Genomic DNA, 12,095 nt, shown 5'->3' with positions numbered 1-12,095 from the left:
TTGTGAAAAAAAATTTGGCAGGCAGATGTTTTCTACAATTTCAAATTTGTGCTATCAAAAGAATATAGCAGTTTAATCGGCTTAAAGTTGATGACTTTCTATGATGGTGTATAATTAGTTGCAAACTGCCTGTGTGTTTTATTACTGTTGACATACATTTTACCTGATTATGTCCCGAATTTCAGTTAAAAATGTTAAATTACTTTGTTATCGGCTCTTCCATGCATGAAATTTGCTGAAGTTTGATTATTGTGGATTTGTTGTTATGTGTGGGACACCAATATTTTTGGATTTTATGGGTAACTGTGAACTCAGCGTTTTGCATTTGTGCCGATCTGCATTTCACTTGCGCCGATTTTTTCTTTCACTTGCGCCGATTATTTCTTTCATTTGCGCCGATTGTTTTACAGGTAAATTACAGGTGAAAACTATTTTTATTGATCATTATAAACCTCTTCCGCTAGCCAGTTATACATATGTTATGAATTATCAATTAAAACATGCAGTAGGATTTCAAGCAAAACAAGTCAATTTTAAGGTTAAAAGCAATCTGTTTACATCCACTAAAATAACTGAGTATAGCAATAAAATATCAAATGATATAAAAATCTATTTACAGCCTTTAAAATATCAAAGGACAATAAAACCTCTTTACGCCATGAAAAAAGCACAGAATTAAAATGCAAAAAAGGAGCAAATGAAACTTGAAATTATTGAATCGGCGCAAATGACACAACCAAATCGGCGCAAATGAAAGATTGAAAATCTATAAAATCGGTGCAAATGTCATACGCCCCTGTGAACTATGAATTAATAGTTCAACAAAGTACAAATTTTTTAAAGGCTTGTTAGTTGTATGCAGACTTTGGCAAAACCATGAAATTAAATATCCATGAAAGTATAAGTTTTTCTCAATCCATGAAAAATTGGTGACCTTGAAAATAAATGAATCGATAATAATAGGTATATAATGTAAAGTTACAACAAAAAATCATGAACATTACAATTTTGTTAACCATTATAGACCATACTTACAGGTACTTGTTTAATACCTGTATTTTTAGTCCCCTACCGACGAAGTCGAAGGGGACTTTAGGTTTGCTCTCCGTCTGTCTGTCTGTCTGTCTGTCTGTCTGTCTGTCTGTCTGTCTGTCTGTCTGTCTGTTCATCCATCAGTCCGGCAAATCAGTTTTCCACACTTTTTTTCTTCATGCTTGAAGATATTGATTTGATATTTGGTGTATTGTTTTATCATGACAAGTTACAGATCAAGTTCGAATTTTGTTCTGGTCTAATGATTTTGTGCAGAGTTATGGTCCTTTGACTTGGAAAATTCACTAAAATAATCAATTTTCTGCACTTTTTTTAGCTCACCGGGGCCCGAAGGGCCCTATGTGAGCTTATGCCATCACTTGGCGGTTGTCGTCGTCCGTCGTCTGTCGTTGTTGTCTGTCGTCATCGTCTGTCGTCGTAAACTATTTCAAAAATCTTTTCCTCTGAAACTACTGGGCCAAATACCTTCAAACTTTAACTAAATGTTCCTTAGGGTATCTTGTTTATAAATTGTATCTTAAGTTTGTATCCATCGACAAACATGGCCGCCATGGCTAAAAATAGAACATAAGGGTCAAATGCAGTTTTTGGCTTATATCTCAAAAACTAAATCTTTTAGAGCAAATGTGACATGGGGTAAAATTGTTTAATTGGTCAAGATCTATCTGCCCTGAAATTATCAGACGAATCGAACAACCTATTGTTGGGTTGCTGCCACCGAATTGGTAGTTTTAACAAAATTTTGCAGTTTTTTGTTATTATTTTGAATATTATTATAGATATATATAAACTGTAAGCAGCAATAATGTTCAGCAAAGTAAGATCTACAAAAAATTTAATATGACCAAAATTGTCAATTGACCCCTTAAGGAGTTATTGCCCTTTAAAGACAATTTTACACAATTTGTTCATCAAATTTGCTAACATTTAAAAATCTTCTCCTCTGAAATACAGGTGAGCAATTCAGGCTCTTGAGAGCCTCTTGTTTGTCATTCTTGAAGATATTGATTTGATAATTGGTATATAGTTTTATCATGACAAGGTACAGTTCAAGTTTGAATTTTATTCCGGTCTGATGAATTGTGCAGAATAATGGTCCTTGGACTTAAAAAAATCACTCAAATAATAAGTTTTCTGCACTTTTTTTCTTAATGCTTGAAGATATTGATTTGAAAATTGGTATATAGTTTTATCATGACAAGTTACAGATCAAGTTTGAATCTGTTCCGGTTGGATGATTTTGTGCAGAGTTATGTTCCTTGGACTTAGAAAATTCACTTAAATGATCAGTTTTCAACACTTTTTTTCGTCATGCTTGAAGATAATGACTTGATATTTGTTATATAGTTTACACCATGACAAGTTATAGATCAAGTTAGAATTTTGTTCCAATACAATGAGTTTTTAACTGGTAGGGGACTATGTATTTCCATGCAATACTCACAGAATGTTTGTTGATATATTTTATTCCTTTATTTTTGTGGATCGAAGAAAGATTGTATTTGAGTCGAAATTTGATTCCATGGTTTTTCCAAAGTCTGCATACAGGACTATAGGAAATTTATACTTAGTTAAACATTTAAATTTCGTGGTTGATCTATACCCACAAATTCCATGGAAATGAGTATCTCACGGATATTGAATCTGCAGTATGCATTAAAAGGAAGAGTTGATTTTTTTGTCTTGTTAAAAATTGTTTTTTTTCTCTGCATGTTACAGTTCAATGAAGTGAAAGAAGCTAAAGAAGCAGAAGAGAGGAGAAAGTTTCCATTGGAACAGAGACTGAAACAGTTCATTATTGGTCAGGAGGGGGCAATCAATACAGTGGCTGCAGGTAGTTAGGACTATTCAATTAAAATGTATGTGGGAGGGAAGGATTTTCACATTCCCCATACAATGAAAATACTTTCTTAGAGTATTGTTCCATACATCAAATGGACATAAAACTATGAAAGAGAGGCTAAAGATACCAAAGGGACATTCAGACTCATAATTCGAAAATAAACTGAAAACGCCATGGCTAAAAAAAGACCAATAGACAAACAACAGTACACAAAACACAATATATTATATAAATGATGTATGACCCATGTATAAAATTGAGAATGGAAATGGGGAATATGTCAAAGAGACAACAACCCGACCAAAGAGCAGATAACAGCCGAAGGCCACCACTGTTATCACTTATTCATATCACAATCTGTTCAGTGTGATTAGATACATATATCGGCATGTAGGAGATAGATGATAGGGCACAACCATAAGAAAATGATAAGTTAAGGTGGTACATAACACTACAGGGAGATAACTCTCTAAAAATCAGCTGAACATTTTAATCACATTCTTTAGTTAAGGATGTTCGCTCCTCTTGTTTTTGAATTTTTGCCAGATATTCAGAATCCTCTGGTTTTATCAATGTAATGCCATTAAAAATTTTGCCCGCTAACCCCTACTTTTCTTTCATAATTTTATTACATATAGTTTTAACAGCCATATTTGAAAATCTTATAAAAACCTTGTTATTTTTTCATAGTTTTTGAAATAAAAAAGGTACTAATGTTAAATGCATGAAAAATCTAGAGAGAATCATTTCCCGCCAAATTTTCAATGGCTTATATACTCGAAAATAAGCACACAGACCCTTCATTTTTTTCTGCTTTTTTAGCTCCTTTATTTATATACTGTCAATTCATAACAGTCTTTTAAAAAGCTGGTTACTTTGAAACAAAGTAGCGAACATCCTTAAGGAAATATTAAGCTTCTCAATGATCAAAATCAGTGTTGTCAAACTGCTATATTTCCGATAGAGTGTGTGGTTCAATTTTTTTGAAATTTTGATATTTTTGTCTAAGGGTCAAAGTCAATATTTTGTCAAAATTTTATGAAAATTAAACGAGCCAAATTAATATAAGTCAAGGTGTTTCGTACCACCTTAATGCAATATAAATATGAATCATACTGTGAACTCATCAACATACTAAGCTCTGAAGGTAACAGTCTGCATATGGCCATTGAAAAAAGATAGATATTATAGATTCTCATCTCAAACTTCATCAATTTTAGAGCAAAAATAAAGATTTGAAAGGCTAGTGATACATGAACAATAGATAAAGTACTTAGACCACTTGTCCACTGAGGCCTCAAGCAAAAATACAAAATAGAAAAAAACAGTACAGAAAACACAAGCTCCAACAAAAAAACAAAAGGTGAAAACAGTGCTTTGGAAGGATACAATAAATAGCAGTTCCTAGTTATTAATTTTTCTTAACATTTACAATGAATATAAACAAAAGGATCTTCTAGTGACATTTATTGGCCTCGGTGGCAGAGTGGTCTAAGTAGTTACTACTGTAATCACTAGCCAGTCAACAATGAGGTTGTGAGTTCGAACCCCGCTCGTGTGGGTGCACTCAACTCCAATCTTAATTGACTAGCATTGTCAGTTTCACTATCGAAGGTCGGTGGTTTTCTCATGGCACTCCGGCTTCCTCAACCAATAAAAACTGGCTGCCGGAAAATAGCCCAAAAGTGGCGCATAAAAGTGGCGTTAAAACACCAACACTCAATCAATCAATCTAGTGACATTAGATGTTTTTCATGGAACAGCTTATGCATGTCACTAGTGAATACTATGTAAAAATAACACAACAAACTTTCATTTCAGCTGTAAGAAGAAAAGAGAACGGATGGTATGATGAAGACCATCCTCTTGTCTTCCTTTTTCTAGGATCCTCTGGTATAGGTGAGTTGTTCTTATCTTTTTAACAGAGTCTTGCCCACTAGAAGAAGTATTTCATACTTTACGTATGTTTCTAGCCTTTAGAACATACATGAAAAGACTTTGAAATAATTTTTATGTTTTCGATGGGATTTTTATGGTATGATTAAGTTTTGAAACCTTGTACACAAATTTATTTATAATGTGAACTTTTTAAATTTGGTGCCAAATTTTGGTGTTCATTTTTCACTGAATCTGGGATGTGATAGTGTGAAAGCTGTACATTCTCAGGTTTGGGTTAAGTTAGCCTTCCATTTAGTAGTGGACACATTAAAAAAGGGTCTGTATTATCCTTCATTTCTGTATTCTTTAATTTTTACAGTTATTATTCTCTATTCGTTATGTTTTTTGTCCATTATCCACTGTATACTTTATATTTTAGCAACAAATTATTCTCTTATCATTATTTTTTTTGCCCATTTATCTGTAGTGTTTGCACCCATTCCATGTAGTAAGTTATAGATGGCCCAGAAATCACAAAATGTAAAATAATTCAAGCATTATGATTTGTAACAAAAAAATTTCTTCAGGTGTAATACCAAGTCTTTGTTAAATTTGCACTTTTAAAAAATTGTGCAGAATTTATCTTTGTTTGTTTCAAATAAAGAAATACTTGGCATGAGTAAAGTTTTATCCTGTCCAGTACTACAGACAAAATTTTTATATAACATTTCATTGCATATAAGATAATAACCATCACTGGAAGTTAACCAATCAAATTTTCACCCCTATTTTCCTGTGTACAAGCTTTAGTAACCATGTAACCTCAAGTTTCCAAAATATTCTATAGAAACACCAAATAAGAAAAATGGTGTGGTTGATCATATTTTACTATCGTTTTGATTTGACCATGAAGCATGAGTTATTAGGTTTACCTTCAGGGTCAATTGAACTTTAATGACACTTCATGTATGTATAAGGTTTTCTTTGATTTTTTCAGGCAAAACAGAACTAGCAAAGCAGGTAGCAACATACCTACACAAAGATCCTAAAAAGGTAACATGTTTTGAAACAAGTCACTTCTTGTTCTCATCCCCGGCCCAAAAGAAAATTTTGAAAAAAAAAAAGTTATGAAGCCTTATCTTATGACCAATTCTTTTACTTGTATTTATTTATGATATGTTAAAGTGCATGAAGCCTTTCAGTTTATTGTTCATAGAACTTTAAGTAATTTTTCATGATTAAGAATAATAAAAAAATAAAAATTTTGTGGCCCGATTGCCAATGACACAACTACCCACCAGAGACAAAATGAAGTGGAATTAAGAACCTATTAGTCATTGTACAGCCTCAGACAATGAGCAAATAGATATAGGAAGATGTGGTATGAGTGCCAATGAGACAACTCTCCATCCAAGTTACAATTTATAAAAGTAAACCATTATAGGTCAAGGTACGGCCTTCATCACGGAGCATTGGCTCACATCGAACAGCAAGCTAACCCACATCAGCTATAAAAAGTCACAACATGTAAAGCAATTCAAACGTGAAAACTATCTGCCTGATTTACGACAAAACAATAAACACGAACAAATATAATATACAGTAATCAATGAGTACCTCTGAATAACTGGCTCCTGACTTGGGACATATATGTTTGTCTTGTTGTTTCAATTTACTGTTTTTTTATTGTTCCGCATGTAATGAAAGTCTCAGAATACTAAACATGGGGATTCCAATCTGGCGAGGGAAACAGTGGCCATTGCGACGTAAACAATTTGTACAAAGCTTTATATTTTTAGAAGCTAGAAGACCTGAATGCTTCCTACCTTGTATTCAGATACCTTATGTTAATAAGTTTCTGTCTGTCATATGTCCATTGTTTCTGACCTCATTTTCATGGTTCAGTGACTGCTTGAAAAAAGATGACTGGTGTTTTTTGGGTTTTTTTAAGTGAAATTCTCTCATTTTCTGAGTAATAGGATAACTGTTTTTGGTATATGGGTTCTGTCAGGTAGGGTTCATGTGACCATGACCTTATTTCATGGATCAGTGATCAAGGTTAAAGTTACATGGTCAAGTATATATCTTAGATATTATAAGCAGAAGGTCATCTATATTTAGAGTATGGAATGATTGTAAGGTGTACATGTACAACTGACAGGTTTTATCTGACCTTGACATCAATTTCATGGTCCATTGGTCAATGTTAAGATTTCCTTGTTTGAACTGTTTCTCAGGTACTATAAGCAATAGGACCACTACATTTTGGGTATGGAATGATTGTTAGGTGTACATGTTTGTCTGGCATGGTTCATCTGACTGTGATTTCATTTTTATCGATCATTGATAATGTTAAGTTTATGTGATATTTGCAGTAAAATCCTTCATATGATAGACTTTCAACATGAATTCAATCATACGTAAAACAGGCGAGACATTTCAGTGTGTCCACTGCTGTTCCTATTTTAAAAGAGATATATTAATTAAATCATTTCTGAAAGAAAACAAAGCTCCTGTGGTTAATCCCTAAATAGACAATAAACAAAAAGAGCGACAACCATTAATTAAATATCTGAATAATGACACTTAAGGAAATTCTTGTGAAAAAAATATATTAAGAAAATATATTCATTTTTCTTTGTAGGCTTTTATTCGAATGGATATGTCAGAGTATCAAGAAAAACATGAGGTTGGTATTGAAGAAGATCTGGATGTCTATCATTTCTTGATTTGTTTACTTTTTAAACCATTTTCTCTGTTCTTTAATTTTTTACCTTTATTTATTTTAGGGCCTATTTTTCTCTATTCTAAATATTTTTGGTCATTTATCCTGCTCTTTTTACCCATTATTCTCTAATCTGTAAACCACATCCAGACCAAGGATCCGGACATTTTTTCACACAAATTCGGTCATTTTGAGAGGATTGAAAAGTTGGAGCCCCTTTTCAAATTGTTGATGTCAAACTACATTCATAGCATCAACAAACTTGTATTGCTGTTTCAATCACATTTACTAAGTAAAGTTCTTACCATTTTTCTAAAAAACTTCAAGAACAGTTTAAGGAAGGCAACAGTTTAAAATTGAAATGATTTTAAAGACTCAAAATGGTTAATTTCTCAGACATTGCTAACATTTCTTTCGATTTGACAAAATTAAAACAGGAAGTTTTGCGATAATATTAAAGAGCAAATAATTCCGGATTCATTTCCGAGATTCGTTTTGTTTACCAAATTGACAGGAAATCACCGGCTTTTTAATTTATTACCTTTAAAAGTGTTTGAATATAACAGATAATCATTGCACTCGTTTAATTTAGTATGAAATCAATTTTACATTTTACGATTAAATATTTGATTTGCTGAAGACAATTTCACACATGCCTATTATATAGTAAATAAAGCACATGTGTTACTCGTGAAAAAATATACTTTTTTCTATGGAAATTAAATTAAGGTTTAATTTTTAAATCAGAATTGATGATTGTCTTTGCTGAAAAGTAATTGAATAATGAATACACTTGTCATGGAATTTTAATTTCTTTAAAATATTATTCTGAGCTTGTGATCAATGTCAGGTGTGAATTAAAAGCACAGGTAAAAAAGGATTAGCGATCATTTAATAGCCAATGTTTCCCGGAGGCATTCATATAGTTATTAGGAGGGCCCTCAGGATTATCAAACTATACTGGAGTGGCAGTTTTATTACAGGAAAGGGATTATAAACAAAAACAAGTGACCACATGTGCAAAATGGCTATTAAGAAACCCGATTTCAAACATTGAGTCAATGAAATGACCAAAATTATTTCTGTTAAAAAAATAAGATTTGTCCTAAATCCCGATTACTCGTTTAGGACATTTAGCTTTCAGTTTTGGACATGACTGGCAAACATGACCGTTTCCGGACCCTTGATCCAGACCCTCATTGACATATCTGGTGTTTTTTTTGGTGCTCGTATTATGGTATGACATTGTCGGCATTGTCATCCAAAAACATTTTGTTTCTAGACAATAACTTGAGTATAAGTGTATGGATCTCTATGAAATTGTACCACAAGGTTCAATACCACAAAAGGAAGATTGGGATTTGGGGGTTATTGTCTTAACTGTTAGGAATAAGGGGCCAGAAACAAGCATTTGTCTTGTTTCAGGACAATAATTTGTGTATAAGTCAATGGATTTCAATTGAATTGTACCAAAAGGTTCCATAACTTAAAAGGAAGGGATTGATTTTGGGTTTATGGCCCTAACCGTTTATGAAAAAGGGGCCAAACCAATACTTTTTCTTAAACTTTGAATAAATTGCTTATTTCTTGACCAATTTCAATGGTGTTTAATTCAAAGTCTTGAATTCTTAGGGTTTTTTAGTATGCTGAATCCTTGTATTTAGGTTTTAGATTTTTGGGCCCTGATTTTAATTTGGTCCACATTGAGGTCCAAATGGTCCAAAATTAAACTTTGAATGTGGTGTTCATACTTGTCTAACTGTTTAGGGTTCAACCTGTGCTGTCGTATCAAGCTGTGCCCTGCAGAGCATTTTACTTACATCTGTCATCCTTTCTCATTCATTTATAAAAAACCTTGTCTTGGTTGTATGATATCATAAAGGTTGTACCCCACAATAACAAGTTCGACCCTGAGTAGTCAAGGACAGCAAAAAATTGTGACCTAACAATATCAAGTTTGTGTCTACATTTTCATTGTAGCCTCATAATTTTTGTATGCATAAATTGTAGTTTATCAACTGTTTGATACTATTGGAATTTTTTTTATAATAGCTGATTTGCTTCGTATTTCAAATTTCATAGTTTTTATGTACTGTATACCAAAAAAAAACAACCCCAAAAATCTAAGAGAAGATGGTTACTTGGATTTTCACCTATTTGTTAAGAAAATAATGGGCTTTTGCATCTGAAATATTCGCTGATTTGCCATAGTTAAATTTATGCCTGGTGCAAATAACTTGTTATTTCTGGTCCAGGGAAATTAGGCATAAATATAACAAAGGCTCTGTTTTATGACGTCGAGGAAGATGCTGGTTTTGTCAGCGTCTAGAAAAATTGTACACTCTACAAAATAAGCCAGATGAGGGAGAAATTTCTTATCTTAAACCACTTATACATTGATCATAAATTACTGATAAATTTGTCAGCATCTAATTAAGTAGCCACACATTACATGGATTATATTTCATATTATAACCCAAATCTTTAAGGATAGGGTTTCCCTCTAGGTATTTTTATCTCCAGTAGTTAGATGATATATTTATAGTCACAAAACAAAAGATTTTGAAAGAATGGTTTCCTGAAGATGAACTTAATTAAGGTAAGAATTTATAATTTTATCCAATTAGCAATACTTTAGATTTTTATTTTTTTTTCAAAAATATATATTAATGGGTCTTCATAATGTAAAGATATCTGCAAATACATATATGAAATATCTATTTAAAACTAGAATACACATATATTTTCAACTAGAATAAATTGATATCTTTCTTAACTTATTAATACTGTTCCTAAAAGGTAGATTTTTACATCTTTATACAATATTTTCACTTTTTAATAAATTATGAACTTCACTTAAGTGATTTTAATTTCATTTAATACCTCTAACAAATCATTTTAGAATACTTTTTGGTTTTGATTTGTAGAAATATGTCCAAATTTAAAGACTTGTATACCTTTAAAGAAGAAGGAATTGCAGATAATCTACTATACATTGACCAGTTCTACAGCTTCATAAAAGAAAGAGTAACTTTAGATGATAAATATAAAATAAATCGACCAAATTTTGTAAGGGAGTTTAAAGGACAAAGAAGGCATTAAATCCCTGAGTCATGGTAATGCTATTACTATTTCTTCAGCAGTCAGATACATTTTCAACCACTTTGATGACTACCGAATTTGTCACGAAATTGGACTGCAAATATCAAATACAGCATTTAACAGCCAGTCAACAGAGCAAACTAAAACACTGTTTTCTTTGTATAAAGCCATATCTGAATTTGACACGAAGCAAATAACTTTGAAACTTAACGAGAGGTTGGAAATAGATGATACAAATTCCTGTATACCATCTATTGAAAATACTTACAGAACGGATTTTTCAGATTTTCAATGGAAAAAAATATGTATTTTCGAAAACTACTACAGTAAATATGTTGCATCTACTGACGACCATTATGAAACTGCATTAAAACAGAAATGGGAGACATTTGAATATTTAAAGAAAATTACTTCAATGTCAAGGAACTTTGAAAAACTGAATAAAAGTACTATTAAAGCAAGAACAATAAGACAAAAGGTATACGAACATTCCCAAAATATCTTGGTATGGACAAGAAAGAAACACTTTCCTGCTGTCATTGAATAACAACTGATGAAAAAGTTTGATACCATTAATCCAGACATAATATTTCCACCTGTATGTGTTGACACACCTCAATCTATTGAGACAAACTCAGTTATGCTAATTTTTTCGTGTATAGAATTTGAAAAATATGAAAAATACACTAAGATTGCCACAAATTTTCTACAGAATAAGCATCACCTAAATGCTAGTCAAATCACCTTTGTATCACCAGAGACACTTGAAAATTACAGACGTCCAAACAACGGAATCGCACGATTTCATTTAAGGGACGATTTGCTACAGGGGAAACTTGAAAATGACATCATTCAAGTATTTCAGCCGGCAAGTCAATCCTTTGATAGAAATGAGTCCAATGAATGTGATGCCTGCTTTAATCATTGTGATTTGGTAAAACCACTATCTTTACATCACTTTGAATTATTGCAAGAATGGTTTCTAGATATACCACTTGATATACAGATTATCTTGGACAAGTTTATAAATAGAGACTCCTTTTACAGCAGTGGGGACAAAATAGCCTTCTTGCTTTCTAAAATGGAAAGATTGTATGGAGCCTTTGACATACTTCTCAACACTTTCAACAAGAACTATATTGGTATACTCCAACAGGCCAACACTGATGAATTAACAATGCATTTTCAAAGCATAACAACAGTATTTTCAATCGCTAGTAATACAGGTATCTCTACGAGTTTGGTGACAGCAGAAAAGAAGATAAAGGAAAAAGCTACAGACGACCTGTGTTACTACAATACTTACTTAAAGAAATTTCCCTTACATTATCAAACAGCTACAGGTATAGCAGATCAATTAGTAAACCTTAGAGACTGCCACCTAATACTGATGATGGATAACCTAGTTCGGATGACTTTCCGTTCTGATCCTAATCCTGGAGAAAACAGATCAGGACAACTATGCACACTGCCTTTAACATTGCAAGGTTTACC

The 12,095-nt window shown here is 32.4% G+C and overlaps 1 protein-coding gene across 1 annotated transcript in view; it reads left to right on the top strand.

The window, feature by feature from the left end:
* The window catches only part of LOC127716185 (caseinolytic peptidase B protein homolog), a 58,642-nt gene that overhangs the window by 15,586 nt on the left and 30,961 nt on the right, over window positions 1-12,095 (top strand). The window contains exons 7-10 of the mRNA XM_052222312.1: window positions 2,773-2,887; window positions 4,718-4,795; window positions 5,772-5,827; window positions 7,419-7,463. Coding sequence (XP_052078272.1) covers window positions 2,773-2,887; window positions 4,718-4,795; window positions 5,772-5,827; window positions 7,419-7,463 — 294 coding nt within the window. The remainder of the gene's footprint in view (window positions 1-2,772; window positions 2,888-4,717; window positions 4,796-5,771; window positions 5,828-7,418; window positions 7,464-12,095) is intronic.

The sequence above is a fragment of the Mytilus californianus genome, unplaced genomic scaffold (genome assembly GCF_021869535.1).
Source record: "Mytilus californianus isolate M0D057914Y unplaced genomic scaffold, xbMytCali1.0.p SCAF_9, whole genome shotgun sequence".
NCBI classification, from domain to species: Eukaryota; Metazoa; Mollusca; class Bivalvia; order Mytilida; family Mytilidae; genus Mytilus; species Mytilus californianus.
This window is presented reverse-complemented; position numbering and strand designations above follow the sequence as displayed.